At 43.7% G+C, this 13,124-nt stretch overlaps 1 protein-coding gene across 1 annotated transcript in view; it reads left to right on the top strand.

The window, feature by feature from the left end:
* The window catches only part of LOC144790783 (cytochrome P450 2J6-like), a 158,099-nt gene that overhangs the window by 96,657 nt on the left and 48,318 nt on the right, over window positions 1-13,124 (top strand). The window contains exon 5 of the mRNA XM_078665474.1: window positions 4,675-4,848. Coding sequence (XP_078521600.1) covers window positions 4,675-4,848 — 174 coding nt within the window. The remainder of the gene's footprint in view (window positions 1-4,674; window positions 4,849-13,124) is intronic.

Here is a 13,124-nt window from a genome sequence, read left to right as displayed (position 1 = left end):
GTCTCGGCATGAAGGGGCCCATTTGTGGTTGTGAAGAGCCCAAACTTCAGGATTTCACCTTTCCTTCTTGGGAGAAGCTCAGACTGAAGTCAGTGAAGGATCCTGGATCTACAGGGCACCTCTAGGGGATCAGGAACTGACTCCAGCAGAGGACAGCAGGGATTAAGCAGGTCCAGATGCAGGTCCAACGGGTCCAGGCAGTTCCAGGAGCAACAGGTCAGCAAGACAGCTGCAGGGAGGGCCCTGAAGCTTGTTATGTCCCTGTAGCTCAAACAAGAGGTCAGAAAACCTATCCTTGGTGTCACTCTGGTTAGCCTGGGATGGAGGTAGGCAGGCCCATGGCTACTTCTCAGACAGCAAGACAGTCTTCAAGCAGCAGTGCAGTCCTTCTTCTGTAAAATCTATAGGTCCAGTGGTGTTCTGAAGATTGGTTCTGGGGGTAGAATACTTATACCTGGTGCAAGCCTTTGTGTGTGGGGGACACCCTGCCCTACCTCCACATATGGTTCTGGGAGGCTATTGCAATCCCTGTCAAGATCCCAAACTGTCTGGGGTAAAAATAGGCTGGTGTCAGGTTCCTTTATGGGTGCTGGAGCCCATGTCAGTGAGGGAGGGCACAGCTCCACTCTCAGCAGTCATGGCAGGATGACCCATCCTGCTCACACCTAGTCCCTTTTGTGTCACTGGGAGGAATACACAAACCCCTACAGCAGAACCATTCACATGCATGCAACCCAGGACACTGGCAGAAGCCATGAATGCTTAGGACAAGTAAATGCCAACTCTCTAAAAAGAGCATTTTCAGAATTGTGTCTTAAAATCCGACTTTACCAATGAAGACAATTTTAAATTACAATTCATTTAATATCTCTACCTGCTTACAACCCAACATTAGCACATTTCAAATGTAATAAGTTACCAACCCAGTGTTAGCCAATAGGACAAATAGGCTTTACAGTAGTGAAAAATGAGTTGAGGAATTTTTAATTACCAGGACATGAAAAACTTGAACCCCTATGCCTTACTTTTTAAATACCATGTACCCTGCCCTACCTTAGGGTCTCCCGTAGGGGTGACTTATTAGTATCAAAAGAAAAGATTTAGGACTGGCAAAAAGTTAATTTTCCCATGTAGAAATGGCAGTTTCTGCACTACAAGCTACAGAGAGAGACGCAAGACATATTTTAAAAGGCTACTTTAGTGGGAGGCACAATGACTGCTGAAGCGCCACTATTAGCATTTAATTTACAGGCCCTGAATACATGTAGTGCCATCTACTAGGGACTTACAAGTAAATTAAATGTATCAATTAGGTAGAAGCCAATTGCACCATGCTGTTAGGGAAAGAGCACAAGCACTTTACCACTGGATAGCAGGGAAAAGTGCAGAGTGTATTAATGACTACAAAAACGGGTTCATCATTGGAAGCCAAAAATCTGGGGAGTGACCCTGCAAAAAGGGTGAGGTTCAACACAAGCCTTTCATGTAACAGAAGTTAAGCACAGTGTTCTTATCGTACTGTAACCTTTAGAATGCACAACAGGGACTAATAGCCTGCCTAAAACTGTATTTCCATACAAAATAGTTTTTCAAAATCTGATGTTGGTCTCAGACCTACCAGGAGGCATGTGTCCCCAACAACAGTCACGCATTGATCTGCTATGTAACCTGCAAGAGACCAGAGACCATGTTAGAGATACAAAATATGCTAATCAACCTAGCAGTAGAGCTTCTTAAAGTACTGTATGGACTCCTAAACCAGGCGACCTTGTGTAAAAGAGAAAGTACATAAGTGGTGGATTGGACCTGCATTCTGTCCTCCTGTTACAATGATAGGGGTAAGGCACATGCAAAGTAATTCTGCTACCACTACTAGGATCCTAGAAAAAATCTATTTGATTCCATTGACTGTGTTAAGCTTTATCATGTGACTTCCAACACCCTCTCATGTTCAGCTCAGACCTGTTCAGGGCTTTGCTATCATGGAGTTGTCCTCACTGCAAAAATCAGCAGCTTTTAAAAGAAATTTTTATTGGTAATTTTCAAATAGAGAATTATACATATGTCAAACAGAATGGTATGAAACATAAAGGAACATGGAGTCTAAAACATGTATAATAGAGAGGTAAGTAAGGAAAAGGAGAAAAACTAAAGAGAAAAGACAGAAGGGGAAAAGAAAAAAGAAAAGGGTAGATGAAAGAGAAAAAGTAAAGAGAAAAGACAGAAGGGGAAAAGAAAAAAGAAGAAAAAGTAAAGAGAAAAGACAGAAGGGGAAAAGAAAAAAGAAGACAGAAGGGGAAAAGAAAAAAGAAAAAATCAGCAGCTTTAACCAGCCCAGAAGATGCTTTCACTACAGCAAAATTTGTTCCACATGTAGCTAATTCAGTCCTGATAACTGACCACCTCTGTGCATTGGAGACACCATTCTCAGAAACGGTCTCAACAAGTATTGACATTCACCTTGGACATCGCCTGGATGACATTTTCTTTTCATGACCCTATACACCTCCATGGGATATTGATGCATTGAACAAATGATTAGGCCTGGGTGGAGTTCGCAGAGTTCTGCTAGGGGGAACGCCACAAATCGATTAAAAAACTCTGCCGCGCTCACAGAGTTCTGCAAGCCGCGAAGTGCATTAAATCACGCCATTCGTGCTGATTTTTAGCATTAGGTGTTTGTCCCTCGCTGGAAAAGCAGCATGAAACGCCCCATGCACCGTGCAAGAGGGCGCTGCTTCTTTCTGCCACTTGAGTAGATGTTCTACCCGAGCGGCAGCTTCCTCACGCAAACAGATGGTTTCTCAATGCAAGCGGCAGCGGCCATCCACGACCTACCGCGTTTAGAAATCTTACCAGGAGGTTGTCTGGAGTACGATTTTCTTCGCTTGCCAACTTAATGTTGACGAGCATAAGCTAATAAAAAACTCCACAAGCGGAGCTGAATTTTACGCCCAGGACCTCAAATTATGTCTGATTTGACAGTATATGCATCCTTTCACAACACTTACTATTTGGTTATGTTTGCCTCACTTTCAGGTGTGTACACTATTTTTAGCAGCTTAATTGGTCTTTCATTACCTGGATTACCTAGAGTTATGCTTCAGGGCTCATTCCTCTGGCCCCTACAATCAAATGAGTGTACCCAGTTCTTTCAAGGGATGTGTTATGGTTCTTCAGTTAATAGATAGGATCTTAGGGCCATATGTATGAAAAGTACCATTTGCGATTCTCAAATAGCGATTTTTTGCGAATCGCTATTTGAGAATCGCAAAACCCTATGTATTTAGGATTTGCAAATAATTTTGCGAATCCTACATATGCCTTAATTGCGAATCACAAATTGCGACTCGCAATTAAGGAATGCCTCCCCATTAATTCCTATGGGCCTCGAGGCCCATAGGAATGAATGGAAATACATTCTCAATTTGCGATTCCTAATTAGAGAATCTCAAATTACGAATGCAATTTTAAGGGTGCCAGGGTGTCAAAAAGACACTCTGTTACACCCCTGAAAATGACCATGGGTGCAGATGTGGCGCACATACATGCCCTAAGGGCATGTATGTTAGTCACATGGCACTTTGAAACATGCATAAATGTGCATTTTTCAAGGAAATCGCAAATTACCACCAACTTGAAGTTGGTGGTAATTTGCGATTCCTTAAGTCCAAATAGCACTTTTTCTGTGCTTCTTACATTGCATTTAAGGAATCGCAATTTGTGATTCCTTAAATGCAATTGCAAAATAGGGATTTGCACAATTTGCGATTCCTTATTTTGCGAGGGATGCTTTTGTGTCATACATATGACACTGCTGTTTTGCGATTGCAAATGCCAAAATTCAGCCCTTTGATGCCTTGTTGCATTAGTCACCCCCGGCAGTGTCAGTAAAACTTGTCAATTATGATACCAAATGCCAGATACATTTGGGTTCCTCTGTCAGATCTGACATCCACCAACTATAACAATGCAGAATGAATACATTTGTTTTAGGCCCTGTTTCATCAGTGAAACAGAAAGATGGACTGGTTACTGACCCATTATCAGCACTTGTACCTTATGGCCACTCTTGATCATGACAGGATTCTATTGAACGTGTTAGAGAAATCAACAGAAAGAACTTGCAATAAACATTCTTGTTTACTGCAGTTGATATGACTTTTCTCACTTATAAGAGATGTGATGTTTCAGATGCTACTTCTAGTGTAATAAAAGAAGACTTGTATTTTCTTGCATTAGACTAGTAACAAAGCTGTGCAAATATGATTACATTGTTTATTGCAATCATGTTAAACACAGGATTCCTTGGACACTAATTGATTTATTTTTACAGAGTTTTATATAGCGCGAACTTGACCCGAAGGTATCAGGTATCAGAGAGCTTTTACGAGCACCAGTTGTGTTACATGAGGATACATTCATTTTTGTTAGGCACGGGGAGATTAAGTGATTTGCCCAGAATCACAAGATGTTGCACGTCTTTGTCGAGACTCAAACCCAGTTCTCCAGATTTGAGGTCGACCACCCTAGCCGTTAGGCCAACTCTTCTTCTAATTAATTGCTTGCATTTATTTGTACCCCAGATTCTAACATGGTGATTGTAAATGTGTTTCTTCAAGGACCTTCCAGTTGTTTGCCCCTCAATGTCTCCTACTTAACCTTTCTTTGCAGCTGTACGATGCATTCCCATTCCTGATGCGCAGATTACCTTTGTCCCAAAATGAAGTCTTTGTTCAGTGGAAAATGCTACGGGAGTATGTCAAGCAGGAGATCAAGACCCACCGGGAGAACCTGTCAGATGAACCACAAGACCTCATCGACTGCTACCTGCAGCAGATTGCACGTGTAAGTAAGTGTCTGTTTGGCTACATGGACCATTCTGGCAAACCAAAGAGAATTAGAATATTGGAATGCTGGGAGCTCATTTGAAAACAATGGAGTGCTGCATTCTTATAATGGGCGGTAGAAGCCCGGAGCACCCACATTCCAAAGTTGTCTTTCACAATTGTTGCTGTGAACAAAGATCTCATGGAGCCGAAGGTATTTAAATCCTCTCAGGCTACGTGAGGCCTTTGTTTTTATATTGTTAGGGCATTCTGCCCTCTAGTTGCGGAATGTTCTAATAGCCTTATAGCCCTTTGTAGCTGGGCTATATCGCACACTGAAGGCCCACTCCCTTGTTAAAGGCCCAGCCTTCGGCTCAGGCATTTAAAGCTGGAGTGGGCCTTTAATGCCGGTATTACTCGCTAACGCAGGCTATAAGGCTATAGTAAGTTTGAATCAACGCAGAAATGTGTATTCAATTACAAACCTGAAACAACAACAATTACAGCAATTAGCATACATTTCTGCCTTCTGATAGCCCCTGTGCCACATTTTATAATAAATGATGGCAATAATATTTGCATCCATATGGCAGTGCAATAGGACACTGGTTGGCATTGCTCTATGAAAGGCAGAGCATAAGCAACAACAGAGTGACTATTGTGTTAAATACCCCAATCCACTGGTCCAGTAGTGGCATTTGGTGGCATCTCAAAAACTGTTTTATTGCTAAATTCATTATTGCGGGTTGATTTCTGAAACATGGTTAGAGGTGTACCCTGCTTCAAAGAAAGATTAAAATGGTGTTCGAAATCGGGTCGATGCTCGTCCATGACCTGATAACAAGTAGAAGCTCCTCATTGCTGTTCTCTCTTACGGTGGCGAGTCTAGAGAGGAAAAGGTGATCCCAGGATTAGTGGTGGGAACAAACGGCTTAAATAAAGATAGCTGTAGGGGAGTCTGAAAATAGAGTTAATACCAAAAAACATGACCAAGACTCCGATTGAGAGTTTGGCAGACAGGGTGCTGTGCCACAAACGTGGCAAAGTACCCTGTTCGTCAAACTCTCAGACTGCCCATTCTTTTACAGGTTGGGCGGACTGTCAGTTTTCCAATGGGGCAGTGGGGTAGGGCCTGTCAGAGTCGGACATCAAACCGCCCGCCCTATTAAGAGTGGAAGATCCATCATCGCCAGGAAAGACCTGGTGTTTCTGGACAGAAAAATGACCCCTTTGCCCTGGGAGAAATCTCCCAGAGTTTGGTGGTCATCAGTTGTTAATGAGAGAGTGGGACTTTCAATTTGAAAAACCAAAAGATTGGTATGAGGGTGGCTAAAAGTCAGCAGCCGAGCAGTTATTCTGAACATACAAAGATTATCAATGGGCAATGGGTAATCTTTAAATATGGGGGGTGGTTGTCTGCCAGAGTGGTGGAGGTAATGACCTCTGCCACCCTGATGGATGGGCAGGCTGCCGACAAAATCATCAGGCCCTAAGTGTCAAAGTGGACCTTACCTAGTTCTTAATTATCTTGAGAGACAATGAAATGGGCTCCTTTGACTCTCCCATTGAGGTAGCTGACTATAAGGTTAAAATCAAAATAATAATAATAATTACTGAGTATAAAGCTGGGCAGGTAAACTCTAAGCTAAGTGGCAAAACCTGACCATCCTGCCAACCACAGCTATAAATGTAAGCGCATTTTGTGTTCACACAATGATTATAGTCCTTCCTAAACAAAAAACATAGTAGTGAAATGTAGACAGCAACTATGTTTCTGCAGGTAGTGGGGTAAAAATGTAAGACAAATAAATACATATAACACATGACCGTAATGTTGTAGCCCTATATTAAGTTTGCACAAATGTAAGTAGTTTATAGTAATAGTCCCAAGACTCACCTACAGAGTGCCCCAAAGTCCTGCAGCCATAGCATGCCATCTGAATATGTGAAATGGTTGAGGCTCATCATCATGGTGAAAGTACACCTGGCCAGTTGCCAAAGAGATAAGTCACTAAAGATTGAGGAATGTGGCTGGGAAAGTGGAAGGTGGAGACCACTCCACCAAATCAAGACCATAGTACAAAAGAGTTGTGCTACCAGAGGCTCCAGGAGGCTTGTATGATATATCGAATACCAAAATACTGTGCTACAAATTGTGTCCAAAATATCGAACATACATATATTGGGGCACATTCACAACCTACATTTTGTGGTATATTTCGGAGTACTACAGTAGAAGTTCTAAACTACTACAAAATGCTATTCACAAGCCTATGAGTGTAAATCTTCACATCCACCTCTCTAATCTCCCACACATGTAATTGTATTACTTAGTAGAAAATGTTGGAGGGATCAGGGGAGTGGTTGAAAAATGGGGCTTACTTACTACAAAACAGGTTAGATTTAGGATGGAGTAAGGAAATGTTAATGGAGGATTTGGGAGGGAAGTGCACCCGCCCGCCAAAGAGTAAAGGCCTGATTACGAGTACTGCGGTCCCAATACTGCCGAACCAGCAGTGGCGGTCCGACCACCACCTCCTTGGCGGTCGAACCACACAATTATGAGGTTCGCAGTTGGAGCGCCACAAGCCCAACGAAAGACTGCCGCCACTGCCAGGATCCTGGATCCTGATGGGGCGGCGGTGGAGAAAGCGGTTATCAATGGTGGCGGTGCCGGTACTGCCATGCTGATCATGACCTGCCTTTCCGCTGACTTTTTCATGGTGAAGTCCCCCCATGAAAAGGTCGGCGGAAAGGCTGAGACAGATCCCCTAACAGGGCCCCAGGGCGTATTTGCCCATGTGAGGTTGTGCATGGGGGCACATGTTGTGTCCCTCCTGAGCTTGCACTGTCGTGCGTGCAGTGCATGCCATGCACAACATGGTGCTACAGTGCACTGACGTGCAAGTGGTACTCCCACAGTGGCAGCATATGCTTCAGGCTCTTTCTATGAACTGAAGCTTCCGCTGCTGTGACACCGCTGACACAACACTGCCAGCCGGTGATGTACTCATAACACAATAGTAGGGATGCCGTTGGTTTGGCAGCGTTTCCCTGAATGCCGCAATAGCAGTTAGCTTGCCGGTATCGTAATCAGGCACTAAGTACATTGCTATTCATAAACTGCACTTCAAAAGTTACTAGAATTAAAATGGGACCCAAACATTAGTATATTACTCAGGCTAGGGGATGAAGTAAATCTAGTGTCACACATGGCCAACCACTGGTACTGCAGTATTTGTCTACAATAACGGAGGTAGGGTCTTAAAATAAAACCCCATCGGAAACAATGTTAACTGAATTTTTTTTATTTAAAATGGATAAGAATATAAATAAATATAAGTTCATTTTGAAAAAGTGTTAAAATAATACATATTTATTATTTAATTATAAAATACCTTAATTACCTTTGTTGTATTGAAAAAATATTGTAAACTTAAATGTTAATAAAATATAAGTAAATTACTTTGAATGAATTCTGTACACTGCTTTTAATAATTATTAAATGCATATTAAAAAAAATTAAAATTTTTATTTTAGGTGGACATGTTCTTTTTAATTCAAGCTTCAGAAAAACTAATTTAATTTAATATGTATAAATTAATTAAATATTTGATTCAAATTAAGTTAGTGCTGTAGCATGTTTTTTTCTTTTGATCTACATTAGAAATAAATGCAAGAAATTAATTTACAGTAATATTGAGCATAAAAATTTTTTTGCAATTTTTTAAGGCAAAATATAAGTTTTTACTTTTCCCTAGGGAGACTCTGCAGTTGAAGCAAAGATCTCCACATGGTAAATTATGAGAGACGGTGACAGGAAAATAAAATAAACAAGGCTATTAGATAGGGCTACTTTATGGTGTTACCTCTCCTTGCTCTTAAACTAAGCTCCTCGGGTCTGAATTTGATGCTATTGAGAGGTTAACGCTAGGTCAAGACATTAACCCTGTGATGTCATCCAGAGCGAATAATTTGGCTCATTACGATGGCGGGCGGACACTATCGTGGATTGGGACCGCCCGACAGGCAGTCAGCAGTCCAGCAGTAGGCTTTTTGATGTGACCGCCACCACAGCGGTCGCAATGCCACATGGTGCAAGGATATTTAGGGGGTACCACCCAGGTCTCGTGTCTGGGGTCCAGAGGTTAAGCCTTTTCATGGCAGTTTTGTTTTTTTTTAAACTCTTTATTTGCGACTGCATGATTTATCACATTATACAGTTAGACATTTCCAACAGTGTACAGTCTTTTCTCTTTACTCCCACAAAAAATAGCATCAGACTTAAAACCAATTGCTACATCATGGTACTTCTAAGACGTGTCGGGTATCGCCTGGTCACAATCCGTAGAAAAGGAATACAATAATCACCTATGATACGACCTTTCATGCAGCCTTTTCATGGCAGGTTCACCGCCAAGAATGGGCCAGCGGAAAGGAACATCGTAATGCCTACAGCGGAGCCTGGTAGGCATTGCCACCCTTGTAGGCATTACTCCGCCTCTGATGGACCAACGGGCTCCTATCTGACCACCACACAGCCGCCCGCCATCCAAATGTGGCGGGCGGTAAACTTGGTTGCGATGGCGGGGAGACCACCACTGACAGCCTGTCGGTGGCGGTCTCCCCGCCATCATAATCAGGCCCTATGTTACTTCCACTGCCCGTGGTGAATTTACTTCTTTAGTCAGCATCTGAGACATAAATCTCCCTTAGGATGTTCATTAAGTTTTTATGCATTTTCTTTGTTCCTGACATTTCAGATTATTCAATATGCCCTTCGCCCAAGAAGGATAGGTCCTTTTTGCCAATATTCAGGTAGAACTAATGCGGATGGCCATAAAGGCCTTGTATTTTTATTTTTTATTAATTATTAGAGCCTGAAACTTCCAGATGAAGTCATCAGGGAGTTGTGAAAAAGCTTCACGTCACGGAGACATGGAGGCATACTTGTGCAAAAATAAAGGCATTTTGTTCCAGACATTAGGCGCCACAATCAAGAAAGCTTTGCTGCCTAGCTTCACTTGTTTAACTGTAGAGAAATGTAGTAGCAACTGACTGGAACATCATATAACCTATAAAAGACTATGCAATTTAAAATGCATGGAGGAAGGGGAAGATTTCAGGGAATTTAGAGAATTATGAACAGAGCAAAGCGACTTGAACCGTATTCTCAGATGGACCGAGGGCCATTTGTAATGAAAATGTAGTCGGGTCTGGAAAGGCCCAACTCAAGCATGGCATTAGTTAAAGTCAGTGCCACACTGGAAGTGTGGGATTCTGCTGTCGCATCGTTTTCCCTTCAATTATGGATTTGCCGCACTTGCCATATAATCTTTTGCATAATCTGCAGTTATCATGAAAACAAATGTTTGTGGGTCAAACAGATCAAAAGTTACTCAGAAGGGCTTCCAGATGCCGCACAGTAGCAGACCTGTTTTCACTTAAACAGGTCGCCTTTTAGTTGCTGGGTTCTATATTTAGCTGTTAAATTAATATTAATGAGGTGAAACCTTTGTCCGCACAATATTAATATGTGAAAAAATGAAAATACTTTTAAGGACTAATTCTTCAAAATGTGCTGCTTTATGCCACATAATTTGCCCTTTCATGCTGCATAATTTAGCCAACCCTGCTGCATAATTGTGTTCTCTCCTGTTGCTTTCTTCCAGTGGTCCTGGTTAAAGTCCATGCAATGCAGTATAAACTGCATTTTAGAAGCTTATTCAGGATGACATGGATGCGTTCACAATCATCACGGTGTAGGGAAAGGGGAAAAATGCAGGATTCTTCTCAGGGTGTAAAGATGGAAGAGCAGAAGCACTTTACCGAACTAATCTGGCAGCCGTAGTTAGGAGCTCGTATAAAGTAAGAAGGTTGAGTCGATACTGGTTGCCCCATGGGCGTAATACAAGCTGCTGCAGCCCCTGCAGTGAGGTGGGCCCCAATCCTCTAGTGTGCCTTCAACCCTTCAAGGGTGGTCCCATTCAGCCCAAGGCCAATGAATATCTATGAGATGATAGACTTGGAGCACCCCTCATCACTTTCTGCATGGGGTCACTAGCCGTACCCCATATTCAGAGATCCAGTGTTGCCGGCAGGGATTGTTTTGGTGAAAGCATTGTCTACTGAAGATCACCACCAACAAAATTGTGGCATTCTAGTATCGAGGACAAACAAAGCAAACACAAGGAGATGATGGACGGAGCGCTGAAACATTTCAGACACTCACCCCCTGTCGCGGATCTGGGTTGAATCTGTCATTGTTCCTTAGCTCACTTCGCCACCCGAGTTCAGACCCAGACATATGCAAACCATTCTTGACCCGGTGCCTCATGGGAACAGTCCAGACCGAACTTCCAAGCCAGGTCTTCCCTGGACCAGAAACAAGCATCCCGGGACCGGTTTCGGGCTAACAGCCCTCATCAGCCAGGCTAGCAGGAATCCAGTGGCAAAGTGAGCAAGGGACCTGTAGTATCGCGTACAGCAGTCTAGTGTTTGGGATAGATTCGTGGGAGGAGCAGGAAAGGGAGGAGCAGGGAACCGGAATGGGAAGGCAGTTAGAGTAGGGACAGGGACACGAATGGAAGCAAGCAATAAAGCTCCTATAAATATATATGTTTGTATGTCGTTATTGAAGTCACGACATGACAACTGGCAACGAGGGTGGGATTGGTGCATCTGCCACCCACAGAACCCTGAAGGAGTGTCCTGACCCGAGCAGCGTAAGAAAAAGAAGAAACGCTGCTGTGGAAAGCGAGGCTGCCGCCTAGATCGAGAGGCCAGCAGTATATGCCCCTGCTCCACAGTTAGGCAACTGTGTAGAGCCAGAAGGAGCGGAATAATAAGCGTTGGGCGCTTAGAAGAGGTGCGTCTGATCGCGCCAAAAACGCGACTCACCCCCGATGCGTGCAAGTTGGCACGCGCTGAACGAGCAGAGGTCGGGAGCCCACCCCGACTCTGCCTACCACTACAATCCACGAAGGGGTGCCCCCTGATGTTGCCTGGTGCCCCCAGGAAAGCCCCACTAATCAGCGCTATCGAGCGCCAGAAAGACTGAGTTGGAGCGTTACACGACATCGGGATCTCACCCCCGATGCGTGGGATTTGGCAGGTTGTCGCCGAGTGAGCGCGGGACCCAGAGAAGCAAGGTGGGAGCCCACCCCAACCTTACCTGAACGTGGCAGCTGTGGAAAAGGTGTGGGGACCTGGAAAGTGCTGCCTTTGAGACCTGCTGCCGGTGAGTCCTATCTGAATTCTATGTCAGGACGGAGGCGAGGATTATGCAGTCCTTTCTTCTCTTTATTAAAATAGCAAATTTAAAGTGGACCAATAAGAAAACTTTATAGAAACTTCAACTCCCATGAGCACATGGGCCACAGTGTCCCTAACAACTGCCATCCAATCACGGGGCTGTCCACTGTATAACCGGTCCTGACGTCCCTTCCTCTTCCTCTTTCTTCTCTGCTCGTCAGATAAGTCATTTCATTTTTCTTCTGACGTATTGTGCTGTATTATAATCTAGTTTATCCTGTGCAGTATTCTGCTTCTGTGGGTTTGCCATTTTGTGCTACTTGTATATCGCTGCGTGTCAGCGCTTTAGCGGCAGCGTGACGAGCGACAGGCGCTGCTTGCGCCGTCTCTACCGCTGAATCGCGGAGCGTGCTTCAGCGCTTCCCTGGCTCTGTGGGGCGCCGCCTCTGGTGAACAGCTGCGCTCGCGGTCTTGAAGTCAGGCAGCCATAAGGACAGTTCCCTGTGGAAATTATAAGTGGCCATTTTGAAGTCAGGCAACATTGGAAACTGTAAAAACAAGCATTGACAATTGTAAAAACAAGCATTGACAATTGTAAAAACAAGCATTGGCAACTGTTAAACAAGCATTGGAAGCTACAAAACAAACATTGAAAATTGCAAAACAAGCACTGGAAAAGGACAATCAAGCATTGGTAAAGACAAGAAAAGAAACACAACAAGCAGTGATCAATGTAAGTAAACAAAAGGAACAAGCAGTGGCAAATGGAACAGCTGCAGTAAACAAACATTGGCAAGTGCCAGACTATATCAGTGAACAAGCCTTGACGGATGCAAGCAAACAAGCACTGGTAAGTGCAAAAACAAGCACTGGTAAATGAAAACAAGCACTGGCAAATGAGACTACGCGAAAGCAAATGCAAGCGACAAGTAAAGACAACATTGGGCACAAACTGAAGAGGGCAGAGGTGCAGAAGACCCAGAAGAGGGCAGTCCTGCAGAAGACCCCGAAGAGGGCAGAAGTGCGGAAGACCCTGAAGAG

Source organism: Lissotriton helveticus, chromosome 11, assembly GCF_964261635.1.
Source record: "Lissotriton helveticus chromosome 11, aLisHel1.1, whole genome shotgun sequence".
Lineage (NCBI taxonomy): Eukaryota > Metazoa > Chordata > Amphibia > Caudata > Salamandridae > Lissotriton > Lissotriton helveticus.
This window is presented reverse-complemented; position numbering and strand designations above follow the sequence as displayed.